Source organism: Falco biarmicus, chromosome 11 (genome assembly GCF_023638135.1).
Source record: "Falco biarmicus isolate bFalBia1 chromosome 11, bFalBia1.pri, whole genome shotgun sequence".
In the NCBI taxonomy this organism is placed as follows: domain Eukaryota; kingdom Metazoa; phylum Chordata; class Aves; order Falconiformes; family Falconidae; genus Falco; species Falco biarmicus.
This window is the reverse complement of record NC_079298.1, coordinates 16,271,041-16,288,371: the sequence shown is the minus strand read 5'-3', so window position 1 is coordinate 16,288,371 and position 17,331 is coordinate 16,271,041. Positions and strand designations below refer to the sequence as shown.

At 39.1% G+C, this 17,331-nt stretch overlaps 1 protein-coding gene across 2 annotated transcripts in view; it reads right to left on the bottom strand.

The window, feature by feature from the left end:
* Nucleotides 1–2,145: 2,145 nt before the first annotated feature.
* Nucleotides 2,146–17,331, bottom strand: part of DNAJB4 (DnaJ heat shock protein family (Hsp40) member B4) — a 32,091-nt gene continuing 16,905 nt past the window's right edge. Inside the window, exons 1-4 of one of the 2 annotated variants that reach the window (XM_056355446.1) lie at nt 16,159–16,383; nt 15,794–16,081; nt 12,350–12,924; nt 2,146–10,756 (exon numbers count right to left, since the gene is read on the bottom strand). In XM_056355446.1, coding sequence (XP_056211421.1) covers nt 10,523–10,756; nt 12,350–12,924; nt 15,794–16,004 — 1,020 coding nt within the window. In that variant the 5' untranslated portion in view covers nt 16,005–16,081; nt 16,159–16,383 and the 3' untranslated portion in view covers nt 2,146–10,522. Of the gene's footprint in view, nt 10,757–12,349; nt 12,925–15,793; nt 16,082–16,158; nt 16,384–17,331 lie in introns of those variants that run through there. The other variant, XM_056355445.1, reaches the window with a different exon arrangement.

Sequence of the window (17,331 nt, the reverse complement as noted above, 5' to 3'; positions counted from 1 at the left end):
CGGGCCGCTCCCTCCTCCGCTGCCCCGGGAGGGGACCGGCGCTCTGCCCCGCCGTGCCCACAGCCCCGCAGCCTGGGCCGCCGCGGGGCCGGGCACCGAGGCCCCCTGCCGCTGCCCGCCGTAGCAGCCGTAACTCAAGCAAGGGAGCGCGGAGCTGGGCCAGGAGCTACTCACAGCCACCGGTAACCCCTCCCGCCCGCGGGTCCGGGCCGGCAGCGTCCGGGGGCTCCTCTCGATGGCAGCCAGGGACACCTGGAGCTGGGCCCGCCGGGGGCCGGGGCCCGCCGCTCGCTGCCTGTTGCGAGGGCATCGCTGCTGCTTTCTCCGTAACGGTGCATTAGAGACGGTGTGTAGCGTAGAGTGTGCTCACCTCACCTGAAGGTCTCCCAACATCATACGCAAATCTGGACTGTAAAAAGTTTACCATCTTTCCACTCGCTGGTTCAGGAATTTCTACTAATAACAAAGTACTGAATGTTATTCAGAATAGGTTTATATTCAGGATATAGAAGAAAACATTAAGTATACAAGGACTTCAGCCAACTCTTGCTTATTTACCACAATCATACTTCGTGTACCTATAAACCCCTCTAACGATTCATAAAGAAATAGCTGTATAAGCAAAGTTTCAGAGGCTTCCTATTGAACTGGACAACAGCTTCAAAACACTGAGATGTAACATATAGATACTTGAAAAGTATTTTCCAACATTTAGTAGATTTAACATGTTCCTTTCTCCATCATGGAATAGAGAAATGTACTCTACAGAACGAGTTAGATGATCATGTGTTGTAAGAGACATACATCATCTGTGCTCCTGTGGAACTACACTCACCTGAGCGCAAGTTGCTCCATTTCCACTGGTGTTCTGAATCCACTCAAGGTGTGAAGAGCGGAAATTTCACAAGGCAACACCCAGCACTCCTAAAGGAATTTTCTCTAAAGCTGCAAAGAAGCAGCATTGCCTTACTGCATCTTCTGACTCAGAATAAAAAAGACAAATCACTGGGGAGGGGGGGAAGGGAAAAAAAAGGGGGGGGGGGGGGCAATTCTGGCACACAGGAGTCAGACTAGGTAGGCACAGAAAAGTGAATTAGTAGGAGCCAGCCTGGAGTCAAAAGTTCTTAGCATAGCAAATCAGAAAGTCCGCAGAACATCTCAGAAAAGACATGTAACTTTTAAACTGCTCATGTTGTGGGGAAAAAAAAAGTGAAGCCAGCCAGATTTCAGTCATTCCAGATGGCTTGTGGTAGATTTAACTGAACACTCAAAAATACTTCACTTTTATCCAATTCTAATCGAAGACAATTCAATTCAAGATTGTTATGAATTTTCTAGTCATTTCCACCAATTAAAAGAAACCCACAGAACAAACTTGCCATCATACTTTAATAGGTGACTTTTCAGTCTAGTTTAAAACCAGGAAACTTACCATTTCTCTGAACTTGGAGAACTCTGTGTATTTTTTTCCCCCGTTACTGCAATGCATTTCAGACAAGATGTTGGCATAAATTGGATGAGATTGCAGTGAGATGAAAGAGATGGATTAAATAACAGTGCCAAACTGTTCACATTCGTTCTGATATTTAGGGGGGTTTGCTGTTTTGCAATTTTAAATGGGCGGTTTCTTTTAAGACGTGCCCTTTCCATTTACTAAAATGTATTACAAAGGAATTGGTGACATTCACAAGTATTTACGTCCTGTCTCTACCAATCTTGATCTCCACCAACTCATTCCTTATCTTCTGAAAAGATAATTAAATCAATGAATTTAAAAAATTCATTTTTTTATGAAGTGAATGTGAAATGAAATGAAATATGCAAAAGTGAATACTGTTTGCAGTCATTATTTAATTATTGATGTTAATAATTTAATGTAAATTAAACCAGCCAAGTTTCTATACAGTGACATACAGAGGTTGTGAAGATTTATTTTAAAAACTCATGGATGTTGACAGCCCTAATTTAGGTATTCATTGCAAATCTTTCTTCAGTGAAAGTGTTAATGTTTCCACATTTCATATGGGGAGATGGAAAAAGACAGCTGAAGTTGTGCAAGAACTACACTGACCCTACTTACAGCTTCAAGCAGCAGCAGCAGCAGCTTTTAAGTACTGAAAGAAGAGACCAACAGAGCTGACCAAATAAACTGAAGATCATATTGTACTGTTTAATACAAACAGTATGAAGCATATATATGCTATCATAATTTATACAGTGTAACAGGTGACATTGTTGTCATTTAAATCTGAGGAAGGTAACGTTGCACATATGCTAAATTAGTCTCAAAAGGCAAACCTAGAAGAGCATCTACATGAAATTGGCACAGCAAGAAACTGCAAAGAAGCATTCAACACTCACTTTCACCTGTCCATTATTGCTACACGTGCTTATTTTTTGCTAAGCTGCAAATTCTATTTATTAATATTGCTCTGATCATGTATTAGCAGTTCCAACCACTTGGATTTAATCAGCATAACAGTGTTGACTGAGTGATCTGTAGAGCTAGAAATGAGTCAGACTGCTGAGAAGCTTAAAGAATAAAAGCCTGTAATGGGTACACGGCATTTTCTCCATTTACAACCAGTCCTGGTCTCAGGCTTCCTTGAACATGTATCCACACTAGGGAAATATCTGGCAACATTAACTAACGCACATCAAAACTAGGTCATGAATTCAAACAAGCCTCAAGCAATTCAGGATAGCTGGGATCCAAAAGTTACTTAGATTTCACTTCTTGTAAATTATATTGTTGGAGAGTTAACCATTTAAATAGAAGTTAATAATCCATTATTAGCCTTAGCTTTAGAAGAAAAAATAAGCTATTTACTAAGAGAAAAAAAAAAGGAAAAATGGGTTTCAGTTCTTTTATTCTATATCTCACACTGCAGTTTATTACATTTTTCAGTTTCTCAGCTACAGCACTTAAGATGCCAGAATTGTGGCATGCAACAGGCATAAAGTTTGTGGATAAAGTATCTGGAATAGAACAGTGATGTTACTGGATATGAAATGCACAGTGCTATACTGAAAACTGTCAGTACATAAAGTTGTTTCACTACACATAAAATCTCTATATATATTGATATCCACCTATATGTGACTTAGGCAGTTCTTACCTGCAGCATATTATATCTTTCTGGTTATCCATGTTCCAAACAAAGCAACTGCTTAAAAGAATTACTAGTATGGCAAGAGAACAAAGAGTTTCTTGTAAGGTATTTTAGGACCTTATCTTGTTTAGTCTAATTAAAATAAGACCGAGAAGAAACATACCTGGTGTTTGTAAGTATCTGTGATAGCATTAAGTGGATATAAACTATCTAAATAAAAGAATATTGATAAAAATAGAACCGAAATCTCCTACTCATAAATAATGTTCACAACTATTTTTAAACCATCAGAGGATACTGCAAAACAAGGCTTTAAGATTTTATTTCCTCCTCAATTTTAAGACAGGAGTTCAAATAGGACTGCCTGTGAGAGGAGGGGACCAAACTCCATTACCAAAACTTAATGATCTTCTGAGAGTTTGTCCATATTACATTAAGTATTGATGTTTTCCGTGTGTCAAAGGCAAAATATGAACTAGCAAAACCATCCTCTGAAAGTTTGTGCAGCAGCAATGAACTCAGTTTGCACACCAGCTTCAGTTTTGGAATTGTGACTTGATAGGGAGCACAAGGGGATCCTAGGAATTTTTATCCTGCTTCCTACTACTTTTAAAATCAGTTTGTTGGTATATGAGGAAAATAAAAATATGTGGTTTTCCTGGATTGCTCTCAGAAGTGTTTTTAGGTCCTTACTACACTTAGCCATAGCTTTTGTGGCAAGGTCTGCTTCTCGTTGAACCCAGTTTATCCACCTTTCTTTGGATACAAATACAAGCAGTTGAGACATTTCTGCGGAGCATGCCATAAAGTACTAATCAGAGAAGTGCTATATGGTATTTCAGGAACTGGCTGGGTAGGGATTTTGTTTTTTTAATTATGTAAGGCAACAGGAATGTGAAGATGATAATTTGCCCTTGATACAGCAATCAGGCATGACTAACAAGATTGTCAAAGCTCCTCCCTTGGGTAACCAGTAATTCCAGGGGAACAAAACAAGCACAGGACAGTTATACATTCTAGATCTAAGGGGAGGAACAGCAGACATCTACTTTCACTTTTTAAATAATAGAACAATTAACTGGAGGAGTCTGAAGGAAACAACTCATGCTACCTGATAGTCTGTTGCTGAGCATTTTGACAAATGAAGAGCTGAGATTCTGTACTTGCTGAGATTGGTACTGCCATCTGCCCACTTTGCATGCCAAACAGTAAGTGATTATATGAATACCCTGGTTCTATGGGATTTGTTCAGTAAGCAACGTAGTAAAAACTATTAATGTCAGCTGCAAATGAGGACTAGCATTTACTGACTGGAAAATTGTCTCTTAATGATATTTACAGTAATACGTCCACATATTCTTTAGCTCTAGCATATGAATTCAAGCACATAGAATTTCACCCTGAGTCATAGCAAATTTCACTGGTGGAGTAAAATCTATTCTACCCCCAAAGTATGTTACCAGCGAGTCAGACTAGCACATAAAATGCACACACCAGAAAGGAATAGAGGGCATTTAGTTTGTCAGTTGTCTAGTCACCTCAAGGCTTTTCTTAGAAGCTTCATCAACTATCTGTCAGCATGAGAGCTGCCATACCCACTATGACTTAGAGCTCTCTAAGTGGATCCCTATGGGATTGATGCTGTTGAAGTCAAGGGAAGTGACTCCGGATCTGGCAGGGAGTGCTCCTCATATGCAAGACTGACCAGATCTTCACAAACATACTTCTGTTCTCCACAATCATCTGAGTTTACTGTCTTTCCCTTCCATTGATAGTACAGATGGCATTCAGTCACACACATCATTCTCTCAAACCCCTGTCTATGAAGCACTTGCTTCTGGATAGTTCTGTCAGCCAGACATACAGGTCACCATCAAGTATGCAAGTGCCTAAAGCAGTGAAATAACACAGTTTGGCATGACAGGATAAGAGACATGATTAACAAGCCTTGCACTATTTAAAATCAGTCAGTTGTCCATGAACAGAGTAAAGCCCTTACAAAGGCTACAGACTTCACTCCTTTAGCTCAGTAGCACCCCAGATACACAGCTCCTAGAACCACATTTGAAGACCGCGTCATCACATTAGTGAGGCCAAATCGTCCAAGATTGGCAAAAGCATCTTAAGGGCTTAAGGGTTTGGGAGTTTTCTAGGGTTAAATATTTTGAGAGACTCAAGGGTTATAAGGTAAGAATAATAATAATAAAAAAAAGATGTATGTCTAGGCTCATACAGCTTTAACTAAAGGCCAAGGAAGAACCACAATTATTTTCCTCTCTCAACAAAAACTAAATGCCAGCCAGTTGCACCCAGTATGTCTAAAAAGAAAAAAAAAAACCAAAAAAAACCCCAAACACCAAAAAACCCACCACAAAGCATGACTCATTAATAGGGAAAGTTTAGTTCATGCAAGCATAGGGCTAGTGGCACTTACCAAGAAGTAGAACTGATTCTTGGCCAAATACAACTCCCTTTCCAGAATGTTGATTTATTTTGGAATGGGCCCTTCAAAAAAAAAAAATAAAAATCCAGAACTCATAGCAGATTATCCAAACAGGACAATGGTCTTCTCCAGTCTCTCAGCAAAACTATGCAAAGTCAAGAATTTCATGGTGTACTGATGCCTGTGTACAGTTCAACCAGGGTCTTTAAAACCAAGCCAGCTACAGACATGACCTTCACCTATGCTTTGGCTCTGCATCAGTCCGATGGACATCTCCTCCTGCTTGGATTTTTGAGAATCAGACATGGATACCATTTTGAGTGTTTACTAAAAATACTAGGACTATCACATCTGAGAATTAGAACACCGGTAATCTCATTTGACTGATCATCATAATACTTATTGCTCATCTTCAGCACTGTTTGTGAGGTTTGGACCAAAGGTCATATTGAAAATAGGGATGAATACTAGAAGAGGACTTACAAATGAAGAGGAGCTCTCACCTCATGAAAGGCACATGGAAGTGAGAACACACAAAGTTACAAGACGAAGGTGGTAAGAACAACAGTGGAGACCCAACCACAGTCCGAAAGTCTGCTACTTCCATAACAAAGTAAACAGGTTGGGACTCAAAACCAATCCAAATCTGCATCATCTGTTCAAGACACCACAAAAAGGCTTCAACAAGTTTTCACCATTGATAATACAAAAGAGTGGAAGAGTAAAATACTAATATCCTCATGACATCAGAAAGCCTGCTCTAGAGCAATCACAGAGTGATACTGCATGGCAGAATGGAGAAATGGTTGTAATGTAGCATGCCCTACTCTTGCAACAGCTTGATGTTGGGGAGATTAAAAAAGGTTAGAAGTAGAGGTTTTCATAGACTTGTTGAATGAACTCCTCTGAAGTAACCAAATGACTTCTACTTTCTATGGCACCTAAGCAAGCTTCAGGAAATCAAAATATCCTTCTTGCCCCAACTTCACGAATGTCCATGTTATTTCCATGTATTTCAGCAGTTAAGAGATAACACTAGGTGACTGTATTTGACTCCTTCTCCCAAGTAGCCTTTATTAAATAATCAAGTGTTTTTTAAAACATAGCTTTTAAGCACATTTTTTGATTAGAAAAGTATTAATTTTTGAGAATCCTGGATTAGATAGATATTAATGTTCCCTCTCTTATTTTGAAGTAATTCCACATGCTATTTTCTGAAACATATGCTTTGTTACTTCTCCGTAAGAAAAGAAATACAAGCATTTCATACCAGTCCTATAGTTCTGTATTTTGAGCATGAAAACAGTTGGAAAAATTTAGTTTGCTATACATATATATCTCTAAATACACAAGATACTGCAATTCCTCAATTTAACACTACTCCTCTTACCCAAGGATGGTTACAAAAAATAATTCTAGTTGCTGTAACCTTTTTTTTTACAAGTTGGACTATAGTTACAAGATCCTGAATTACAAAATGCTCAATTCCATTAGCTTTTCAACCAACAAACAGGTATTTTAGGATGATATGCTTTTAAAGTTGTGTAGCTTACAGCATCTGCCATCATAACAAAAGATAAAAGTAAGTTAAAAACCAACTTTATACTTTTTACTTAAAAACCATATAAGAAATGCAATACGGAACATACTGAAATGGGAATTTTTTGAACAAATATATAGTGTTAACAATAAGCGTAAAGCACTAAGCAGCAAATTTTTCCCTTTGTGATACTGCTCCAATAATTGTTTAGTTCCTTGTAGATTCAGGACTACAGCTAACTGACACTGTATGAAGAGATCTGAAGTTGAAAAATTGACTTGAACAGTATCTCCCAGAAGTTCTATTCCTTTGAGTAACAGAAATGGGATTATTCTTGTGCTCATTAAAAAGTTACTGTAAATTAAATTCCACTTCCACATGACTTACTCTCCAGCAGAAAATCGCATACATGAAGATAACACTGCTATTTCTTAAGCCACCTAGCAGAGCAGGTAACTACTACATTTCCACAGGCAAAAGGCTGACAGCAAATCTTACATATTTTCTTATGAAGAAAAAAAAAACCCCAAAAAACAAAAAAAAAAAAACCTTAGAAAGTGTTGTTAAAGCACTGTATTACGGTTTTAAACTCAAGTAATAAAGCACACCTGCAAGGTATTTCTTTCAATAAAATCATGCTGCAATCAAGGGAACCAGCCCTATTACTGTGTTATAAAACTATAGACTATTACAGAAGGCTCTCCATTTCCCTATGCACCTTCTAACTCTAAAGACAAGTAACTCATATTTCTATTCAAACAAGACTCAAGCATATGAAAGCTTATTGGCAACCCCTATTCCACCTTGTATCTTAAGCAAACTTTCCTTTAGCTAGGACCTGGGCTTTTCCTTCTTCACGGGAGTAAAGCTCAGCCTTTGAAAATAATGAATACTTGAGATCAGCATGATCTTTAAATACCTGCACTAGCCAAATGCTTTTACAGTGTTCTTTGTGCATCTTTCTACGCAGATACAGACCTGCTCCCTAGGGATTCAAGCTGTCACATCAATACCACCCATCTTTGGGCTACACCTCATTTGCAGAGCACAGCCCATATCTCTGTCTAGTGAAAAGTGCTAAATCCAAGTTCACAGAATCATTCAGGTTGGAAGGAACATCTTGGGATCATGTAGTCCAACATCCCTGCTCAAGCATGGTCAGCTACAGCAGGTTGCCCAGGACCATGCCCAGTCAGGTTCTGTGTATCTCTAGGGATGGTGACTCCTCAGCCTCTCGGGGCAACCTGTTCCAGTGTCTGACGACCCTCACAGTAAAAAGGTGTTTCCTTATGTTCAGATGGAATCCCCTGTGTTTTAACTTGTGTCCACTGCCTCTTAGTCCTACCACTGAGAGCTAGTGAGAAAAGCCTGGCTCCCCCCATCTCCATTCCCTCCCATTAGGTATTTATATTTAAAAGATCCCCCCCAACGCCTTTTCTTCTACATGCTGAAGAGCTCCAGCTCTCTCAGCCGCTCCTACATGGCCCTGTGCTAGTTCTGTTCCAGTAAGTTTGTATCCTCGTTGTACTGGGGAGCCCAGAACTGGACACGGTACTCCAGATGCATCCTCATCAGTGCTGAGTAGAGAAAGGATTGTCTCCCTCAGCCTGCCAGCAAAGCTTTGGCCTGTGTCACCACAAGGGTGCATTGTGGGCTCATGGTCAGTTTGTTATCCGCCCAGACCCCAAGGTCCTTCTCAGCAAAACTGCTTTCCAGCCACTCAGCTCCCAGGGTGTACTACTACTGCCTTGGGTTATTCCTCAGGGAGCAAGACTTCACATTCCCCCTTGTTGAACTCTGTGAGAGTCCAGTTCTCCAACCCACTTAGGTCCCTTTCAAAGGTGGTACATCATCTAGGGTTACCAGCCACTCCTCCCAGTTTCGTGATTTGCAAACTGACTGAGGATGCACCCCACCCCATCCCATAATCCAGGTCATTAATGAAGATTCTGAATAGTATTGGCCCCAGTATTGAGCCATAGGGTACACCACTACTGCCTTGCCTCCTACTGGACTTTGTGCCACTGACTACACCCACCCTGTGCCCACTCATTTGGCCAGGTTTTACTCCACCTCACTTTCCACTTATCTAACCTGTACTTTATCAGTCTGTTTACTAAGGTCAAAGGTAAACAACATGGACTGTTCTCTGGTCATCCACAAAGCTAGTCACCTCACTGTAGAGGGCAACGAGGTTGGTCAAGCACAACTTCCCTTTTGTAAAGCTATGCTAACTACTCCTGATCACCTTGTCCTTCTGTTTGGAAATGCTTTCCAGGAAGATTTTCTCCATCACCTTCCCAAGGACTGAGGTGAATGAAGCTGACTGGCCTGTAGCTCCCCAAATCTTCCTTCCTGCTTTTCTTGAAGACAGGAGTGATATTTGCTCTTTTCCAGTCTACCAGAACATCTCCCAATCTCCACGACCATTCAAAGATAACTGAGTGGCCTTGCAATGGCATTAGCCAGCTCCCTCAGCACTTAGACATGCCACCTGTCAGGCTCATGGACTTCCAGTTTAGGTGCACCCTAATCTGCTCTTCCATCACTGAGGTTCCAGAATTCCCCTCTGGTCTCAGGGGTCTGGAATTCCTGAAGGCTTGTTTTACTGGTAGAGACTGATGCAAAGAAGGCACCGAGTACCTCAGCCTTCTCCATGTCATTTGTCATCAAGCTTGCCTGCTCCGTTTGACAGAAGGCCCACCATTTTCTGTTTATGTACTTGTTGAAACCCTTCTTGCTGTTCTGCCTGAAGGCTGAGGAACTATCCCATAGCAAATGGCTACTCTTGCTCCTCAAGCCACATGCCCTTTGCTAGACTCACAATGCAGTCCTCACACATTCTCTGAGGCAATAAAGAAAATGCTTTCATTCCACTGGGGGATGGTTCAGGAGTCTAAGCCAATTTTCCCAGCCTATGCTTTGTGCAGTGGAAGGCAACATACCAGAATGATATCTTTCATGTTTTGCTCTTTATATTATTTATACATTTGCATATTTCTACTACTATGTCCAATTTCTGTACAAATGGGTAATGTTATAGATAGGGTAGGGATATAAGAAATAAAGTACTTGGAGGCTCAAATACTGTATCAGAAATATGTACTGACTTTGTAAAAACCGACTACATTTTACATTAGGCAAAATAATGAATAACTTTTTTTGATTAGGAAGATCTAAAATAAAATGAGTGGTTTTCCTGTAAATTTTACTGCAAAAGTCACCTGTATGACTTATATTTAACCTTTTTCTTCTCATGCAGCATTACAGTATTTCCCCCCCATCCCACAAAACAAAAAAAAAACAAAAAAAAAAAACCCAAATATTCCACTAGTTGTTACAGATTGCACTTTTAAAAGCACAGACTTGCCAGTCTTCTGCATTTCCAGTGTCCTGTTTAAACTGTTAACATACACAGTCTTCATTTTATGAAACTGGAAGATTTCGCCTAAGTACTTCTTTTGATGCTGGAGAAATGTTATCTGGGAAAATTACTTCAAACTCTATAATTAAGTCTCCACGTTGGTCAGGATTTTTGGGAAATGGCAAACCATATCCTATAATTCTTCTTCTCATTCCAGGCTTTACAACTTCATTTACTGTCATGGGTATGGTTCTTCCTTCTATCGTTGGCACGTTGATAGAGCTGCCACACAAAGCCTAAAGAAAGATTGTATCATGAGAAAAAGAAATTGGTCAGAACTTTATCTGTACCTGTAACTGAATTTGGATTATTTAGAAAAGACTAGCATTCTGAACAGTATTTCCACTGTGCACTATTGAGATGTCAAAATTCAAATACAGTGTTCCTCTCTTAAAAACGGAAGACTTCAATTTTTCATTGAGTATCATGGAATTTGCCAATCTTACACAATGGCCACTGGAGGGTAATTGAGCTTATATATCCTTCAGAGCCTTTATCAAATAATGAGCTAGGTGGGCACAGAGTGAACTCTTCACTCGTACTTCTCTAGAGATGTCTAGCTTCTCTGTTTCCATTGGAAATTTAGAGTCCTGTTCCACTTTTTATTTACATTGTACAGGCGTTTACTCCAATATACTATCAACCTATACTATACCAAACTGCAAAACAACATTTAAGTGTCTGTAAGCAAAGGCATATCAAATTTCACAGCCATCTTGGGTAAGCATTCATGATGCTCAAAGAAAAGGAAACAACTGTTTTGGTGCACCAAAATTAGAAGATCACAGACCGCCTCCTGCTTTATCCAATAGTTTGTTTTCATTACTAGGATCTCAGATAACAACATTTTGATTCCTCCAACTTCACCTGATTCAGCACACTTAGTCTATACTGATTATGTCCAACTTACATAACAATGCGTCTAAACAGGCTTTTATCTATGATGGAACTAAATTACTCACATCAACATTAAATGTTGTCTTTTCTCCCTCCCTCATCTTATTTTAGGTGTTTTACCTCACTTCCCATGTATTTTTAGTTAAGAATCCTTTAAGAAGGGAGCTCATAATGTACACAAAGAGCTTTAACACAAGCAAGAGTTTATTGCTCCACCTCATGCTAATTAAGGAGAAAAAAACCAACATACACGCTCATCTACATTATCATTTAAATTATGACCCTGTCGAGGCTTCAGACCCTTCAGAACTCTGCTGAGGTGTTTTTCTGATATTTCTTTTTGAAAGCCAATGTGTTTTGACCTGGAACAGAATTTTAAAAAGCTATACCATTTTTGTTGTTATATATAGCTTCTGTAACACCTGTTCACAATAATTTATAATCATGAAATCAATCTCTACGTACTTTGAAATCACACTCAAATAAGTTAGGACATAAAAAGGCAGACTTAGAATTTGTTCGCAGTGAAAGTATTTAAAACATTTCTACTTTGTCCTACAGAAGTAGCAATCACATCACAGCAGTAAGGAGCATACTATATTGGATGTATTCTTTAACTGTTTGTGTTTGTTACTTCAGCCTAATATATATTTATCTAGAAAGTTAAAGTACAAAGATTTAAGACATACCAACTTTTACTCTCACCCTCATACTCTTCCACCTCTAATAGTAAACAGCTTAAAATAATACTCCATTTTTATCAAAATGGCTATTGCTACCGCTATAAATAACTGTGCTTTGCAGCCACATATTGACTTTACAAGAGTGAAACTTAACTAAAAAACAAAATCAAAAACTTTACTGCTGCCATAGAGCTTGTGCAGCAGAGCCACTGTATCATACTGTAATGTTCTACCAAAAGAGAAACTTACCTCCCTTAAGCTGATCTTAACAGGATAGATAATATTTGATCCATCTCTCTTGAAGTGAGCGTGAGGTTTATCTTTAATGATAAAAACAATATCAGCTGGAATTGTGTTGGGTGTTTCATCACCTTCTTTTGGAAAAGTGATTTTGGTGCCTTCTTTCCATCCTCTTTTTATCTCAATAGTAAGAATTTTGTCCTCTGTTCGGACACTTCTACCATCTGGGTTAAGCCTTTTACGTGAAATCCTCATCCTTTTTGTGCAGCCATGATAAATCTCTTCCAATGACACTTTAAGTTCATGGATTACAGGGGGATCTTGTTTACGACGTAATTGGCTACCAACTGTATTCCTTTCCCTTGGAAAACCATTCATACTAAAACTAGTGAAGGACCCAAATGGATCACCATCCACTTCCATGTCTTCAGTGTCTCTGCCACCAGGCATCCTCCTTCCAAAGAAGATCTCAAAAGGATTTGTGCCACCAAAGAAAGCTGCAAATGTAGCATGTGGGTCGCCATGGAATGAGTACCGGAAGGTACCACCCTGTCCGTCTGGTCCTCCAGCTCCTCCTTTCAGACCTAAATAATACAAATAAGCAAAGTTAAAAACAAATTCAGTATTAGTATAAGATTCCCTATTGTAGAATGTAATGATATCAGAACTGATGAGTCAAAAAGGTCTTTGCAGTAGAGTGAAAGGTCTCCTTTACAAAGAGGACTCAACATCAGACTATGCAGTACCAACTAGTAATTCAATAGCCACAAAGTTTCTGAAGCTCTGGAATGAATTCTACTTCAGAAGAGCATGTATTCTGACAGTGCCAATTTTATTTCATGTGATTGAAGCCAGTTATTCAAAGAACTCGTATCTTAAAACAGAAGACAGGTCTACTTGACTTGATCTTTTCTTGTTCTGCAAAATCTGTTGGGAGTTGCACCCCTCTACAAGATCACTTGTGGGGAAAATTATGCAGTATCATATGCAACATTTTCCATGGTTTCTGTAGCTCAGCTTTAACTGAGTGTTAATTAGTTTTACCTCTGTTTTCCTGCAATTCAGTCTGAGTAAAAGGTAACACGCCAATAGTCAAGCAGCCATATGCTTCCTTAATGTTCAATTTATAATCCCAAACCTATCAGAGTTTGTGTTCCTATGATACAAAATAGGTAAGAAACCTGGGAACCCTTTTTCAATGCAGCCACAAATAAAAATAGCATGGAAGTTCCTAAGATCCATTTGGGTTCAAAAATCTTGTATATAACGTCACAGTCTCCGTGCAAAAAATCAGAATGTTCTCAAACAGAATGTTCTTTCTTTTCTATATGCCAGGAGGAGAGACCTACATCTAATTTCTTCCCGATAAGTCTTCCCTCAGTTCTCACTGGACAGTCCCTTGTACTTCCTGCTCTCTCATTCCAAATCCAGCTAAAATCACTTTCCTTAAATGCCTCTGTCCCAATAGGTGATCTCTAAGTATTTCCTCGTAATAGTGCTCTCCTGCACTGACTATTTTAGGATATCTTCTCAAATCTTTAAGATGAAAGACTGAAAGTCTTCTTAAGAAACTTTTATTTCTAAACTTGTAATGTATCTCACAGCAGCTCAGCACTACGGCTGCTATTCTACTTTCATAGCCATAAAAGTGTGAAGACTTACGTTAGTAAAGTATGCATTCCCTAAATCTGAAAGAGGGGGTTGGTGGGGTTTTTTGGATCACTCTTTTAGACCTTCTGTGCATAAGCTTAATACTGGTTATCAACAGTAACCAAGCAAGACATTAGAATGAGAATGCTTTCCCCATCTCAATACCAGAACATATTAAAAGTACTTAGCAACATGTACTAGTACACCCTTCTGTCACAGAACTGTTAATGTCAAGCAAGCAGATCAGTGGATTCAGTCTGTGGTAGTAGAAGAACACCTTCTGAAACAGCAAGCCAAAAGTTACTGAAGGTCCATCCAGTTCCTGGCTGTAAAAACACTGAGGTTTCCTCCTTCCATCCTCCCACCCCACCCACTGCCTTTCCTTCACAACTAGTTACACTCACAGATGCAACTGAAGAGCTTAAGAGCAACTGAGGCATCGGGAGGTATTTCCAGCTTCACCGTTATAAAAATTATACTTTGGTTTAATATTATGCCTCAAATAAACAGAAATTATGTTTTGAACCTCTGGCTTCAAGTATGCAATACCAGAATGCCAAAGGCTTTATATGCTTTACTTTAAACTCTTTGGTAAAAGTGACTAAAATGATATTTTGGGAAAGTAGATAGGCATGAGTTGCTGCACAGGAATCTAAAATGCAAATGAATCCACAGAGTAAACAGGTTTACAATGACATACAGAAAGAAGGCAGGGGGTAAGAAGGAAGAAGTGCAAGAAGGCAAAAGACCCAAGAGGCAACAAAGGCCCCTGGTATCTACATAAACACTTTTTTCCTAGAATGTTCCAGTAACAGCACTAAAGCTTTGAATACATGCAATGTAACAAAAGACAAAAAAACCCTACATCCTCTGTAGAAGCTGAAGGTCTTCTACATGAATTTATGGATGTTAACAATTGTATTAAGTCCTACAGATGACAGAGGATCAAATTTTATTATGTATTCATAAGAACCCAAAATTTCCCCAAAGTACTGCTATTTAAGTGTCCTCCTTCATATCAGCAAAAACCATGGCCCTAAGTGAATAGCAATAAGTGAGTGACCTACTGGTCATAATGGAAGTAATTATTTCATGTAGAATTTTGATACCATACAGTTAAGGGGAGGGATGTTAATGACTTCCTCTGTTGCTCAATCAAAAGACTGAAAGCCATATTGGTCAAAAATAAATAAAAAGTCATTCTCTCCAGATAACCATTTTAGGATAAATATGACATTTCTGAGGCCTCATTCTCTTGGCATGTTATCACTGTTTACAATTAAAGCTAAAAAAATTGTTCTGGTATTTCATGACATCAGCCAAATTCTTTCCTCTCCAGGCAAGAAGCCAAGGACAACTACAGACTGGACACCTGGGCTTCTGCTCAGAAGGACTGCCCTGTTTAGATCAAGCAGACAACCCTTTAGCAAAAATTTAAGAAAAGAATACATCTATTTTCAACTGCACCTCAAAAAGTGCTATAGCAAGGGAAGACAGCAGTAAAAGATCCCAGAAAGTTATTTATGGGTCACAGAAATTTTTTCAGTTCAGTAACTTTTTGCCTGTCAAGTATCTGGGATTCAAAAAACCCCATAAAAATACATTAAAACAAGAAATAAAAACTAGATCAGCATTAAAGCTCTGCATTACATTTTACATTAAAAAGCTCATGAGTGAAACTTCAAGCAGTACAAATACGTTGCCTAAAAATCAACACATACCGTGACTTTTTCTGTCATCTATGTTTATTTTGCTTCAACTTAATGAGAGTGACTGATCAGAGTGTAACAGACACATACATACCTTCCTCCCCAAACTGATCATAAATGTCTCTCTTTTTGGGATCACTCAGCACTTCGTAAGCTTCTGCAACCTCCTTGAATTTTTCCTCTGCGTGAGGGGATTTGTTCTTATCTGGATGCCATTTAAGCGCTTGTTTTCTGTAAGCCTTTTTGATGTCTTCTTCAGAAGCCCCTTTTTCAATTCCCAGGATAGAATAATAATCTTTCCCCATCCCGAGTGTTGGAGGAATTCAGATTTTTATCTTGCTATAAGGAAAGCAGTGTCCAGTGTCTTAGCAACGTCGAGGCGCTAGAGAAGGAAAAATAAAAATCAAATATGGAATTGAAACAAACAGAACTGTTATAAATCAACAAACTCTCAAATACATTGAAGAAACACTAGACAGCTGCTCCGTATTTCATTCCTTCCCCCGTTGCTCATTTGTAAATAATTATACACACTGGACAAGACACAGCCCTCTTTAGAGTCCTCCCATCTACAGTACGTGTCTCCGCTCTTTCTAGAACGACAAATAATACAGGACGTCACTTCCCTGACTGCCCCAGCTGAACAGTCTGCACAGCTTTCACTCTCATACACACGCATGCGCACGCACACACACACATACAGAGAAAATGCTAAACTTCTATTTTTCTTCCCTTCTGAAGCAACTAGAAAGTTTAAAGGTTTAGCAGTGTGATACAGTGCCTTTCACCGCCAGGGCTGAATCCAGTCAGCTCTAAAGAGAGAGCTGTCCCAACAGAAATGCAGTAGAGCCCATATAAAGTAATTATAGCATTTTACTTCACAGTTTCTATAGAGACAGCTGTACATATAACTGTTTTCCAAATATTTCAGCATGGATTTGTACCCTTTCCAGCAAAGGCTACAGAAGTATTTTACACCTAAGTTAACTACAAATCTTCAGAAAGCATAACTTCATTTCTTTAAAAATAAAATTAAGCCACCCTCAATCACAGTTGCCTGCAGCCACGTACTACTATCAAGCAGTAAGAAATCGATCCTGAGCAAAAAGTACCACTCAGTTTACCGCAACTAAAGGCACTTGGTTAAAACGGACCAAAACTGTTACCCCTCAGTCCCAGCCTCATTCTACACTAAAGGCAATATCAAGACTATTATACAAGTACGGCGATATATCAAGCCAATCGATTTCATCTGATATTTCTGTTAATAGACAGAAATGTGGTTCCTACACATCTGTTTTACAATATATAGTGGAAATTTTACTACTGCTGTATTTCTCATGCTCTCTAGAAAGAATGGTATGAAGTTTCAACCTGCAAGATTTCTTTTGGATCTTAGTTAATTAAGAGCTATAGGGCAAGAAATTATCCCTACTTGCCAGAATGGCAATAAACTTCAAGTCTGATTGGCATAGCTTGAAAAACAGCTCCTCCCTGGAACAAAGTATTGAAATACAGCAGTTTTGGTCCTACCTAGAAGTTATCGGTATGAAAACATTTCTAGGCTCAATTATGAAGTTACTTGTATGAAGACAACTAGGCTCAACTGCCTTCCTTTCAATGATGAAAAAG